Source organism: Amphiura filiformis, chromosome 15 (assembly GCF_039555335.1).
Source record: "Amphiura filiformis chromosome 15, Afil_fr2py, whole genome shotgun sequence".
NCBI classification, from domain to species: Eukaryota; Metazoa; Echinodermata; class Ophiuroidea; order Amphilepidida; family Amphiuridae; genus Amphiura; species Amphiura filiformis.
Window position 1 is genome coordinate 8,028,097 of NC_092642.1, and position 14,798 is coordinate 8,042,894.

At 36.6% G+C, this 14,798-nt stretch overlaps 1 protein-coding gene across 4 annotated transcripts in view; it reads right to left on the reverse strand.

The window, feature by feature from the left end:
• The window catches only part of LOC140171198 (transcription factor EC-like), a 73,731-nt gene that overhangs the window by 32,126 nt on the left and 26,807 nt on the right, over positions 1-14,798 (reverse strand). For 3 of the 4 annotated variants that reach the window (XM_072194410.1, XM_072194408.1, XM_072194407.1), the window contains exon 2: positions 12,484-12,718. In XM_072194410.1, coding sequence (XP_072050511.1) covers positions 12,484-12,718 — 235 coding nt within the window. Of the gene's footprint in view, positions 1-7,200; positions 7,598-12,483; positions 12,719-14,798 lie in introns of those variants that run through there. The other variant, XM_072194411.1, reaches the window with a different exon arrangement.

Genomic DNA, 14,798 nt, shown 5'->3' on the forward strand with positions numbered 1-14,798 from the left:
ACTCGATAGTAAGCACATAATTATGCTAACTATAGAGTTTTTACCGTAACTCAAAGTAGGATGATCTCATAACTCTGCACAAGATTCTTCTAAAACAAAATATTGTGAAGAACAACACATGATTTTCATCATAGTCAAGCCACGGGTCACCGTCATGTCCACATATAAACGCATTTTGCCTTATAAGGTAATTCTTGTATTGAAGTTATCGCTTTTTCCAAACTTCCTCCCTCTCAATAAAGCCTTGAATTAGTAATACCAATGGGGGAAAGAGGAAAAAACAGAGGAAATGTGTTAGGTCATACAGGGTTCAATTAAACCAGGCTTTGGCTCCATTCGGGGACCCAATATACAAGCAGAAATCGGACTCAAACATTTCAAAATTAATATCAAAGGGGGAAAACAGATTCAGAAAAGGCAAACAAATGGCTCTGTTCAAAATAGTGATACTGTAATTTGTTTTGTTATATAATTGTGAATGATTTCCTGCATGCCATAGCATCCCACCTACACTTATTTCACCCCTTGTAATACCCTGCATGTAGTACATACACACTCAGATCCGTATTGTGTCATTTCTCAGTCAAACAACGTCATCAATCCACAAGTGACTTCTTTCCGAGTAAATACCATGTCAAGGTTTCTCTTCAAGGAGAGGAGAAAAGCTGTGATGGGGGCTTTTTTTTTATATATGACACATGGTACTTGGTAGTGTTGCCAGAGGACATATCCCCCTGTGCTTAGGCTTGTCCCCCATCCTCCAAGTAATATCAAAAATCATGGATAATTATTATCCTTTTTGGGCAAAAATTTCCAAATTGTTTGGCTGATTTGCAGATTCTCCCTCATCTGAAATCCCCCCAAAAAAAAAAAAAAAAAAAAAAGATTCTAAAATGTTGCCAATATTTCTGTTGCCACTGCATTATTAATAATATCATTATTTTCCTACATCTATAAAGAGACCTTTTTTGTAACCATTAGGTCTGACTGTCATCAGGAAGAACCACCTAGTTAAGGAAGGAACGAAGAAGGTCATGGACAGGTTACTAACAGTGGAAACTTGTTTTTCCCCCTCACCCTAGGTTTCCCTGTACACAGGGCAAATGGTGATGAATGGGCACTTAATTTTGCGCCCTTGTTATGCATTGTGTTTAATGACATAATGTGACAGGATTTATTAGGATCCATTGCATAGGCTAATTGGAGACATCATTATTAGGATGTTATTTGATTCTTATTAAGGTCGGATAGGGGTTAAGGGTATTGTGGTTATCTTTTTAAAAATAAGACAGGTGAGTGGCATGTACATTAAAAATTTAAAAAAAATATGTTAAATTCCTTTCCTTTACAGTGCACAATCCTTAATTTTTTTTAATCTCCCAGGACTTCGGAATCGAAGATACCAATCGATCACCAAGTTATGTAACAGTAATCAAACTTAGTACAAAAATTCACAAAAAAACTGTTGGCATCAAATGTTTTATGGACTCCAGTCAACTAAAGATAAGGCACGGATACTAATGACTGTCTCAGTATTGACCTGTCTGGCACCCTCTGGGGGTGAGCTGAAACTAATTGCACTTACTACCCTTTTTCAAAATCTCCCAGGACTTTGGAATCAAAGATGCCAATCACCAACTTATGTAATAGTAATCAAACTTAGCACAGAAATTCAAAAAAACAAAAAAAAACTGTTGGCATCAAATGTTTTAGTTTTATGAACTAAAGTAGAATAAAGGTAATGCATGGATGACCATCTCAGTATTGACCTGTCTGGCACCCTCTGGAGGTGAGCTGAAACTCAATGCACTTACTACCCAATTCAATGTCAAGGGCAATTAATTCCACAGATCCATGCATATTTTTGAAAGTTTCAGGAACATTTTGACTCAAAAACACACTCTTCTTAAACATGTATACAGAGCTCGTGAACTTTTAAATTGTTTGCTTGCATTTTTAGGCAAATCAAATAGTGACTCCAGGCACCAGAACTCCTTCAACATCTGTTACCAGATCGTATGATTATTGATCCTCGTCTGCGGCGTTCTGTCAGATCCCACGACCAAGCTGTCAAAATCCCAAGATCCAACCTGGTCAGCCACCAGAGGTCATTCCTTCCATCCTCAGCTCACCTTTGGAACGATCTACCTGGTCCAATTATCTCTAACCAGAATCGGCTGAGCTTCAAACGGAGGTTAACAACTATCTTGGCGCTAACTCCATCAGCGCTATCATACCGATAGCAGCTGTTAATGCCTTGCATAGTTCAGACATAAAAAAAAAAAAAAAAGCCAATGCCCAGGATACAAGAAACTAGACAAAATTTTCACCAAGCGTATAATGTGATTCAAACAGCAAACCACAAATGTATGACCTACAGAAATTTAACCATCAAGGCACCAATAGCTACTTAGGAAAACAAAGTCACTTATTTTTATCCAAACTGATTCATATTATACGACCTGTCATATCGTATTTGACCTGCTATCTGCATACAAAAATAATTTCAACAAGTGCTATCAAAAATAACCAGGACAACAATTCTGTAAATAACTTCAACAAATATTATATAATTTTTATCTCAAAATCCGCTGATTTTCTAACTAGCGATTGCGGGCAGGCAAAAGTTGCCTAAAAGCAAAAACAGGAAATGTTTTATCTCCTTTCAGCACTCTGTGCAGCTTCAAGACGTGGTCTGTTTGACGTAAAGACGAAGGAAAGAATATTTCACCAAGTTCCTTATCAAAACAAACATTCTGTAGACTTTGAGACGCAAAAACCCCAACTGCTTAACTAGGTTGTACCCACGTTTGTGGTACGCATAGGCGTAGATCCCGGGGGATCCCCCAATGTCAAAAAGAAATCTACGCCACTGGTAGTGCGTAATCTTTTATATTGCAGAGATGCTACTTGCTTGTTGAAAAAAATCAGGTTTTCAACATCTGACAAGCTTTTTATTTCAAGAGTGGCCTTAATGATGAGAGGGAGGTGGGATTCGAACACAAGTGGGCTATTGCAATTGCTAAGACCTCCAATTTATCCCACCCTATCTAGAACAGGCTGAGAAAAGAAAGGTTTGCTTGTGTGTTTGTTTGTTGTTTTTGGCTGTTTATTTGTTTAGCATATAATTTCAGACAAGACAGTTTAACATACATTAATTGGAAAATGCACCATTTGAATTTATGTCCTTTGTATGACCCGTAATTCTGTGATCATAACAAGGGCTCGTTTACAACAAAAACAATGGCAGTAAATTGGATTACATGATACTAATATAATATCCAAAATTCAAATGCCTATTTCAAGGGCTCAGAACAAGGGCAAAGAGTGAGAATGAACTCCTTCCTAATTGCATGAAGTGTTCCTGTGTAAGAGTCTACATACAAGAAACACATCTGATTGGTCCAAAGTTTTGAACACAACCTGTGAAAGGTCTGTTTTAATTTTGAAAAAGTGTACGGGTGTGTGGGGTTTGTGGGTGTGTGTGTGTGGAAGGTGCATCTGTTTTCACCTGTAACTGTGGATTTTTGCATGAATTTAAGCTCTTAAAATGATTGCAGACCTTAAAATAAACCAAATATTTGACATCCCAGGGTAGCTGTAATTCAATTTTGTCTAATACAATCACAGTAATGATTAATGTAAAACACCTAATTATCATGATAAATAATCAATATTTTATTAATATGGTTCAATATGGTAACTGTGTGGTTAATGGCAACTGACCAACGAATAGCAACCTCGGTCTAATCTGACACAAAATGTCACAACAATAATTATCTATATTAATTACCTTCATATCCTGACATAAAGTTCAGCGACCTGAAGTGGTGTGAAATTTTAACACATGTATTACTATACTTAAGTCAAGTTTGGTAATACAGGCTGTCCCTGAAAGAACTGTATCGTTGAGAAACTTAATTGTTTGGGTATTTTAATGCCACATATACTTTTTGAATTTTGACAATTTGCTACACTACACCGTTCTTGAAATATAAGAATTTTACGAAACTCACTCATTTTCAAACCGTTCCACAGATTCAAAATCAAACGATGATCTGTAATCGGAGTGCTAATCACTCCATGAGGCATCTATTACCATTCCTAGATATTCCATGGAACGGATTGAAACTGAGGTAGTTTCGTAAATTTTTTTTATTTAAACACAGAGTGGTCAATTGTCAATATTCAAAAAGTATGTGATAGTTGATATTTACCTCAACCACATCAGTTATTTAGTTATGTTTGGTTTATGCCTCAAAATACCCACAAAATTCAGTTGCCGGCAATACAGTTCTTTCAGGGACACCCTGTATGTAGTGACATAGGCGCATATTTCGCTGGTCCCTTTATCAAATCACGTGCCATGTATAAACAAATCACATATTAGGTAGTTTATTGGTACGCTAACAGTACAAACATGTAAAAGTCGTGACACTACTAAACTAGAGTTTCGAAATGAATGAACATTTGTATTATTTATCACACATTGTGATACAAATAAAAGCCAAATATTCAATAACAACGCTTAACTAATGCATATAAACCACACGTCTGGTAAATAAAGCCTACCTTAAAATAAACTTGAATGCTGACATGTCTTAAAATAGCATTACAACAATAGCAATATCCGACAAAACCTTGAGTTGAGCAACATCTCTTCCATACACCAAAACAGGAAACACAATCAGTAACCTATCATACAGTTCTGTTTTCATTTCATTCACAAATAAAAGTACCTATCAAATTGGTCGGTATAACACAAATTCTTATTGATGGTGAGATGTGATGATCAAATCAAACTTTAATAGCCCCAATTCAACTTTCAATTGAGTAGAAACACTCAATTCAAATGAAACTATCCTAAACATACCTTCTGATAGCAAATTAAAACAAAATATTCCTTCACGAATTGCCTCTTGAGTTTCAAAGAGTATCTTCACACTCAAAACTATAGACTAGGAATGCTACATATAGCATGAAAATACTACATATTTCTCTAATATGGATAATGGTTTGTTAATTATTAATATGTATAATCATAATTGCAAACAAAATCTTATACCTTTAACAACAACTTGTCTCTAGTCAAATTAAGCTTAAATTAAACAAGACATTACATTATACCGTGGAATACAACTAGCCTAAAGGTTGATGGCATGCTTGATACCAGGTATTTTTAGGCCTTTTACAGGATTGCGGTTCACAGACCTAATAGTTTCAGTCTTGATCTGGGAAGTCGCTAATTACACGATGGTTGCTAACAACGTTTCCTCTATGGAGAGATCTTCAGGACTGTCAAGTCATAGAGTTGTCAAACTCGGTATCCTAACCAAATAATGGTATCCTTCATTAATACAATTTTGGAAGAAAATAAATCCGGGGTAAAAAAGAAAATATTCAAGGGAAACGATGGTTGCTACCAACATTTTCTCTATGAAAAAGGTCTTCAAGAATGTCAAGTCAGAGTTGTCAAATTCAACATCCTTACCAAATAATGCTGTCACACTGAAGGTGACACATTTTCTCCTTAGAAAGACAGATTTGGAAAAAACATCTAAGGGGAATCTACGAATATTTTTAAAAGGAGTAAAATAAAATATGAATATTGCCTTCACATCAATATATTGAGAAGTTATATGGTTATAATGAGAATGAAGGTAGATTCTCAAAAATCACTGAGAGAAACAATTCTGTGATTTTCTTGTGTTTTCTTGTTGATTTGTATCATGGTTTATACAAGAGACTCATAACCTGTGTCTGCTGAGTTGTCAAGGTAAATATCCATGTTTTAAGTGTAAATCAGTAACATACCGCACCAAAAAACAAAACAAGGCTTGTTGATGAGTTTACTTTTCAACTATCAATAATTCAACAAACTTTAATTTAATAAATTTGGCAATAATCATCAAGCCATCTCTAAAATTGCTTTAAATGCAGATTTCCTAACAAATTTCAAGTTTTACAACCTTTCTAGAATATGTAGGTCAAAGTGTAATTTTATTTCAACTTTGGACTTTGTTAGACATATTTAGTAGGTAAATCTTGGTATCAAAGGTTGGAAATCAGTGATAACGAACTAATATAGGTACAGATCCAAAATAAAACAGTTCAAAGTACTTACTTTGGTTCAACTCAAGTTTGGTCGTGACAGAGATACATATTTTGCTGGTCACAGTATCAAATTACATGCTTTAAGTTAATCGCGCAGAGCCTACATGCGCTTCCTGCGCAAACGTGAAAAACCATTGACGTCACCCAAACTTTTTGAGAGGATCCTGAGTACAGTACTGAAATCACAGTATACATAGGTGTATGCACAGGGATCCCATCTCCACACAACTAACACCATGTGTGCATATATGCATGCACAAACACCCCCCCTACACGTTTTCACCGACTACTGTGGACCCGTATTGTGCGCGAGGTTGTTAACAGTGAAACCATCGACCCACACACACAGACATTTCATAATCCAAAAGTGGTTTTCTGTGATATTACACCACTAACCGTGGACCTGGTATTACATCTACGATAGAGGACCCTACTCCATATGCATAGTTATGCTGCATAGCACCCACTGCCACTGTCTTACGACTGTGGATGTCCATGGTTCACTATATGTGGTTTTTCACTTCTTGCGTATGGACTCAAAATCCATGTTTGTAGGTGAAAACAAGCACCCCAACACATGCAAATATTTACCACACACACAAACCCCATTAACATACTCCCCCTCCCCAAACACACCCCCACCCAGGACTTGCACATACACTGCACACAACCACATCCCCATATAATACACCATGATATCATCAATCAATCAAATTTGGATCTTTTTCAACCCTTTCTTCATGTAGACCAATTATATTGCAGACAAGTCAACCCAGTGCCATCTTGAACACCAATGCCTTTCAGGAAACCAAGTTTCACATAAGCATACTTTACATGTAATTGTAGACCTAGCCAAGACATTGCCCTGAAAGCTGAGCTCAACCTGAAGATTTCTAACCAATCTTTCATTCTCACAAAATCACTATTTTCCAATATTATACTATTTATCAATCCTACCACAATTAACTTGTAGCTGAATTTCTACAAGGTTTTTTCAATTTCAAACAAACAAAAGAATTGATGGTGCTCTTCTGACTGCAGCAAGCCCCCATCATGCCAAAAAAAATCAAATTCTGCTCTACTTACTTGCTGATTATGTTGCTGCATCTGCTGATGATGTTGCTGCAACTGGTTGTTATGGTGATAGTTATTATGATGATGATGATGTGCGTTGTGTGCTTGCTGATGGTGGTGTGGTCCACCATTGTAATACGACGGCATCATGACAGCTACACCTCCGTACATGTTTTTCTTTTCGTTGCTAATTCCACAAACGGCCAGCCGCTTGAATTGTATCCTTGCTTTTTACAAATTTTGTACACGGTCCAGCCGTCTTAAAAAGATTCTTGCCACGGCCCAGCCGCTGGCTGACTTAACTCAGGGAGTAATAGTTACGTTACAAGGGGACCGTCAACGACCAGCGCTGACGGATGCTAGGGACGGAATGTGAGTGTTAGCTAGCTAGCTATCCATGCAGCAAGTGGCTTGTAAGCTAAGGGTGTGGGGGCTGCTACAAATCTATGACGTCACCTTCCTGCCCTGGAATACAGCTTTCAACTCACAAGTCTCATTTCCACTTGGCTTGGTTCACATGCCTTACATTCACAAGTGTGTATTCAGGAAATTGAACTCTCACTTCTGATGTATGAGTTTCTATTCCTAAACCCATGGAAGGTGATATGTGATTAGTAGTGACACAATTGTTTTGTGAACTTTGTCTTTGAGAATGGGATATCAGTCTCATAGCCAATGACTAGGTTCAACTTCTTTCATTACATACAACCTCCCATTCAAACCTGGGATGTTGGGCACTCTTACAATGTATGCAAAGTTCTTTTTATTACTAATTTCCAGCTACAGAGGTTAACTTAGTACCCAGGATTGATTTTGCTAGTTAATCTATAAATTCTAAAACCACGTAAACATGTTGTTTCATTACATGCATTATGTTATCCAAGAGTTGGAAATATGTATGGAAAAATATACAGACTTAAAGTTTCTTACTAGTATTTCCACTTACATGAAACACAAATACTTCACAATTTTCAGTTCCAACTGTTGCTAATTAGTAGACAGGGTAAACACTTCCCTCCTAAAAATACTGTTGAATTGTCTATCCCGGTGTTGCTATGGCACCTTTATCAACATGACATTGCCTTTAAGGCTATAAAATAATCCATCAAAACAACTTTCCTTGCATAATTGTTCTAAATTTTTTTACAACTGGATCAACAAATTAACCGCAAGATGGAACACCACATTTTGGTGACGCAATTTGTGGCAGACAAACTTCACCATACACAGATTCCTTAAATGGGACCACATAATTATACACAAGCTTCCTGATTCATAAGGTTTGCTTTTCTTTCAAAACACATGCCTACTTCGCAACATCAGCACAAAATGGAAGTCTGGTAAAAGTTATTTTGGTGGAATACCGATTATTAAACCACTGACATTTGTCAGTTGTCAGAGAAAATTTGTAATTTTAGATTTCTATGGTCAAGGGCTTTCAATGATTCACAATGAATTAACTCCCTATAGATTTACAGTTATAAATGGGAAAAATAGATCGATTTTGAATTTGATTAGATTTAGTTTTACCTTTGATACACAGAAAGAACTACCTCCAATAGAATCTCAAATAAGCTGCTGCAATGTTAAAAAAACATTGACCATTTACAAAAAATAAAGATATTGAATACATAAACTACATTGAATATTTGTGCACTAACATAATGAGCACAAAGTCAACATAATTTGAAAGCTGTATTTTCAAAGCATTAAAATCATACCAGTCACTTTTAGCAATGACATATTGATTTGATGGTTGTAATTTTGTCCCCTTTATTAATCAAGTAAGTATGAAGTGTTAGAAAAGCATCCGCATATTTTGGGGTAAAAGCAGGGGGGCGGCCAAAACGAAGGGGCGGCGGAAGAAGAAGGGGTGGCAAAAAGAGGGGCGGCAAAAGGAATTAGTAAAGAAAAAAGGGCGAAATTTTTTTGAAAAAATGGTACTATACATTTTGTGTTGCTTTTAGGGCGCTTAGCGCCTATAATCTTTTTTTTTTTTTTTTTTTTTTTTTTTTGCTCTTCACTTTTCAAACCACCGGCTGTTGAGGAAGGGGTGGCAAAATTGAATTTTCTTCAGTCCCCTGGGGTAGGAGCGGCCACGGTACGCCACTGAAAAGTATAATTCGACTCCCTTTTCATGGCAAGAACATTGACAATTAGATGATTTCAATGTTGTCAATGTTATTTCAATGTTGTCATCATTTCAATGATGTCAATGTTTTAATAGATTGAAACATTGATAGGTCAATGCTGGAAAAACATTGGAATTTTCAATACACTGCAATACCGTAATCTCAAACTCATGTCAAGACACAGTTCTTTAAACCCTGATTGGCTTCTACATAAAAAGATGACCTTTGAATGAGCTGGGAACAAAAACTCATACCCCACAACTTACAGGTCAACTTTTGAGCTGTCTATCGAATGAAGGATGTTGGACTCTGTCATTGCAAATGAGAATATGTCAGATCAAAGTGCTCTGTGACCCACTTGTCATCCTTAGAATCTACAAAACTATCTTTGGTATTTGCTACAATACCATATCTTATTGACCCTTTGCACGGTCGTCTCAAAACGAGGTTTGCAGGGAGCACCTAATTTTGGTAGCAAGATGGCGGATCCGGGAAAGGACAAATTGTAAGGACAATGCAACATTAGCTACCAAATTCCGATATTCAACGCAATTATATCAATTAATTCACAACCTATAATAATCAACACCAAATAGTGATTGCAAGTAAATAATTTATTTATCCCTCCTCAAAATAAACCCAACAGACACAAACAACAAGGCTAACCATGGTATACAGGAAGCAATACCATTAGGGCTTATTGCAGTACTGGATATGTCCATTAGTTTACTGCACTATTTATAATCGCTTTGAAGGCGGGTCACGTCCAGGCTATACCAAGCTTGTATGAATGAAGCTCAGAAGTACGAGTGACAGAGTGAGTTAAGTCGAGTCAATTATGCTCATGAAGACTGTAAAATAGACCCTAATTGTCATGGTAATTTATTGCGGACAAGTTAGTCATGACCTAATATATAGAATTTGAGGTTTGGGAACTCCCTTTATGACAAGGCCCATGTCACTTAACTATTTTTCACCTCGACATGATGCGCTAAGCTAACCCCGCCGAATATAAGCACACATGTACATGGGCTGTTTGTAGATACACTTATTGTGCAACCTCATAAAAGCACTGATGTCTGTATACCAAACAAAAAAATATAAAGTTATTGTCTATTTTGAAGCTAAAATTGAGAGTGAGATATATTGTCAAGTTTGCATCTCAAACTTTGTTTTTCTCATTCCTAATTGTATTCTGTTTCATGATATCATTCTTAATTCCAAAACTACATTAATGTTTCCTCTTATAATCTTTGGAATATCTTTTCATGACTTACGATGTTTACCAATCTGCAGAGTGAACAATCAATACACATCTGACTCCATCCCATTGTTACACAATGTTATTGTCACCCATTGATCATACTCAGAATAGCAACTACCGGGACCTCTCTCATTACATCTCTACTCCTGGGTCATATTTTAATGTTACCAGACAATCCAATCCACACCAGCATCAGCTAAGCCCACGATAAAAGAAATTCAGATTAACTGCTCACAATTTTCCATGTTTTATCACAACAAAAACCAAAGCTGCATAACACAGACAATATGGACATCAGTCTAACATATTTGTCAAGGAATTAAAAAGTACAACAGGGGTGGCTTTACCTCCTGTATTTAATTAAGGAAAAGGGGATAAGGTCTACTTCCCCTGTGCTAATTCAATGGGAATTCTTACCAAATTGAACCAAAGAGGTTACACTAGAAGAGTGTGGACTCTGCCATGTTTGTGTGTCACTTATGGAAGGCAACATAGTGAACCTCCAAAGAAGTCACACAAGGAGAGTGTGGACTCTGCCATGTTTGTGTGTCACTAATGGAAGGCAACATAGTGAACCTCCAAAGTGTTTCAAAATGTTGCTGGCAGTTTTTTTTATGATCCACATGTTATGTTTTGTGTGGATTACGTATGTAATATGAAACACTCTATGATTTATAGCTATAATTCGATTTCGGGCTTTTGATGAAAAATATTTTAGTCCTCATGCATCAAAATCCAACATGGCTGATTTCTTCTAAAAATTATCTGCTATATTGGATCATCACCCATGAAGATCAACATAGGGTGCCTATTATTTATCGGCTAAAGCCATGTGATAATTTGGGTCTTTAAGCTTGAGAGTTGAACGGTTTGCACATGAAAGGCTTAGGACGACATATCAGTTGTCATACTGTTGAATAAAATGTTTCTTTCTTTTGTGGGTGAGAACCACAAATTGTATTGATAGTATCAGAAATTGCCCGGCCAGTCTCACAATAATAACCTACCACAGGATATAGTGGATATCACAGCATCTGATGCATGTCCAGCATTCTTTAGTCTGGGTGTCTCACCTGTATTGGCCTCAAGCTGTTGGAAGTTGTGTCTTGTTTGTGTCTGCTGGACTGGATGAAGTTGATCAGATGCAACCTATATAACATTTCATTGTCTGTATTCTCAAATAGGAGTTCAGTTTGGCTTTCTCATTGTATCAGCAAACATGCTGATCAAAGTTAGGACATGCAGGTTCCACTAAACGCTGCATTTGTAAATTGGTCTTTGAGAAACACTGAACAGTTGTTGAAAATACTGGGCAATATGAAATTCTGCATCTAGACAAAGTTACAAATGCTTGATTATATTAATCTTCAGCTTTTAGTGAAAACATGTTAGATCTGCTGAAGACAGGCCACAAATCTGTGAAGTACTATATATATCAGCTAATAAAATTATGGGTTTATCTAAAACCTATTCAATAGGAATAAAATGGCAAATCTTATCAAACTGATTAATTCCCATCATGGAACTTCAGTTTTCAAGTCTGAATATTTCCATTGTTCACACTCTTCACCTCCTCTGGTCCAATTCTTCAACATGCTGGTCCGATTGCAGGTTATTCCATCTTATCAGGAACACTGTGGAAAGTTGCAAGTAATAACAAGTCTAACACATGTAACTTCACATCTCTTATACTTTGTTTTACCTCAAGTTGGTACAGTGACGTAGGGATGGCTTTTGCTTATGGAATCACATGCATTAACCCAATCCCGCAGAGTGTATACGCATGCATACAAGGACAGGTTGTTGCATGCTTATGGCACATAATGGGTAAAATCACAACCAATCTTGAGGTGAAATAAAGTTGCAACTTCTTCAAAATGAAGTAAGAATCCTGCTCACCTTTAGTACAGTGCGTGGGACTTCAGGAATGGTGGTCAAGGTACTGCTGGATGCCATGTCCATGGGGCTGGACATCGCCTGTGACATGGAGGTAGGTAATGACATGCTCAGTCTTTGTATTTGTTCATCTCTTTCTATCTTGTCTTGCTGTTGGAGCTGCTGACGTTGCAGCTCCTGCTTGAAGTTGGTTCTCATCGCCATGGCGTTGCTGGAGAACGCTGGCTCTGGGGGAACACTGGGGATGAAAATAAAAAAGATATATGAAGAGATTATTTATAAATGCCTTGTCGTGCATAGGAAAACATTTCCAAGAAGGGTTATCTCAAGTTTCCCACAGAGGTGATATATTTTAGCAGACGACTTACTGTGCATGGTAAAACATTCTAGGAAGGGTAACCTGAGTTTCCCGCAATCTCATATACTTGTTGCTTCACTTGGTTGTTGGTTATTTTCCACATAAAATGGAAAATTCTATTGCTAGTAGTAGGAAGCACATTCTAGCACTTCTTTCAGTCCAAATGCAATCAATCCAATTTCATATTCAAAATTTGAATGTTTTTATGTTTCTTTCAATCAAGTTTAATAAGGTACTTCTACCTAAATATTTAATGCGGCTTTTTGTAGATACTGCCACTGCAAGATAAACTATGCTCTACATTTCTGTTCATAACAATCACTTGGAATTTTTTTTAAACTCTAGTATTTTGGGTATTTATCCTGTTTCACAATTTACCATGCCAACTATGGGACTAATTCATAAGCCTTTCATCACAGAGTTACATGCGTGTGTAAGGCATCCTCTTAAAGAATTTTCCACATGTAGCTACCAAAATTCTTATGGTCTTAAAGATATACCTAATTCTTACCCTTGATGTGGCTACCTAGGCTTACCCCATTTTAGTTTGAAATGAAGTCAAAGGTTACTAACAACAAAAGTTCAAGTTCCTTTTTGGGAAATTTGTTACTTAAAGGAGTATTTCGTGATCCTAGCATCCTCTATTTATGTCATTTTTCATTAGATATCCACGAAAAAACATATTCCCAAAATTTCAGTTGATTCCGATTTTGCGTTCGCGAGTTATACATGATTATGTGTATTACACTACTCCATAGACAATGCGTTGTAATTTCGTTCTGGTGCACCAGAACTAAATTCAAATTTCACGATATCTTTGCTAAACGAATTAATCTGCAAGAAATATTTTGAAAATAAATATTATGTAGCCAGAGGTTTCCAGTGATATAAAAATCTCAAATTTTTTTGAGAAAAGTGGGGGGATGAGGCTGTGGATCACGAAATGCCCTTTTAATTACCGTATCAATTTGCAACCAACTAAAACTTGCTTAATTTTTATATGAAGGAAAACTGACAGGTTTCAAATTTTTTAAAAAGTTTCTTATTTGGTAATGCTGTTGTTTATCATTAACTAGCACTACGTCAATTTGCAACCACAATGTACGCAATTCTCTCACACAAACATTCAAAATTCTTAGTACAGTCAGAGTGTGCAAAGGTTTCAAATGAAAATAAAAGTTATTTATTGGGTACTTGTTTTTGTTTATATCATTTAATTTCTTGCTTGTTAGATGTCAATTTGCAACCACAACATACGCAATTCCTCACACATACACTCAAAATTCGTAGTATCATCTGCGGCTTCTTAAAGTATGCTATTTGTGAAATGGAATTTCCTGTTATTTAGTATCTCACTAAGTAAGGGGTCACAGCCAATGGTCTACGGGGGCAAGGAAGCTGTTAATAACAGCTCGTTTCCTCTATTGCACTTCATAAGAGGGCGCTATAACTTCTTGGCCTTAGCGGGTGTAGTGGACACCCCAAGGCAAGGAAGTCGTTACGTCAAAGGTTGTTTACTTAAATGTCCTTTGAAAGTGAGGGCGTTTCAACTCACCAGTTTTTGATTCTGACATAATCAAAGAGGGTGCTATTTTTTAAATTGCATGCTCAAGTTTTAGAATACACATGTGTGATGGCTGCTAACTTTAACTAGGTATGTAGGTCGTCAATAGAGGGCAGTATTGCCAATTCTAACTTGCAAATATCACTGGGATTACATTACTCCGAAAAACATTTGAATAAAAGACTTGCCAAGATTCGAAATGGATATTAAGATCTCACCAAATCTGAACCAGAACATGCAATAAAAATTCCCATATCATATTGACAATTTATGACAAATGTTTTATCAAGAAGTCTACAGGTTCATCTTTGGCTATAATATGTGTCATACCACTCATAATGATAAATGCAACTTGTAATTTCATTCAAGACAAGTAGACAACAGAATGGTATCCGT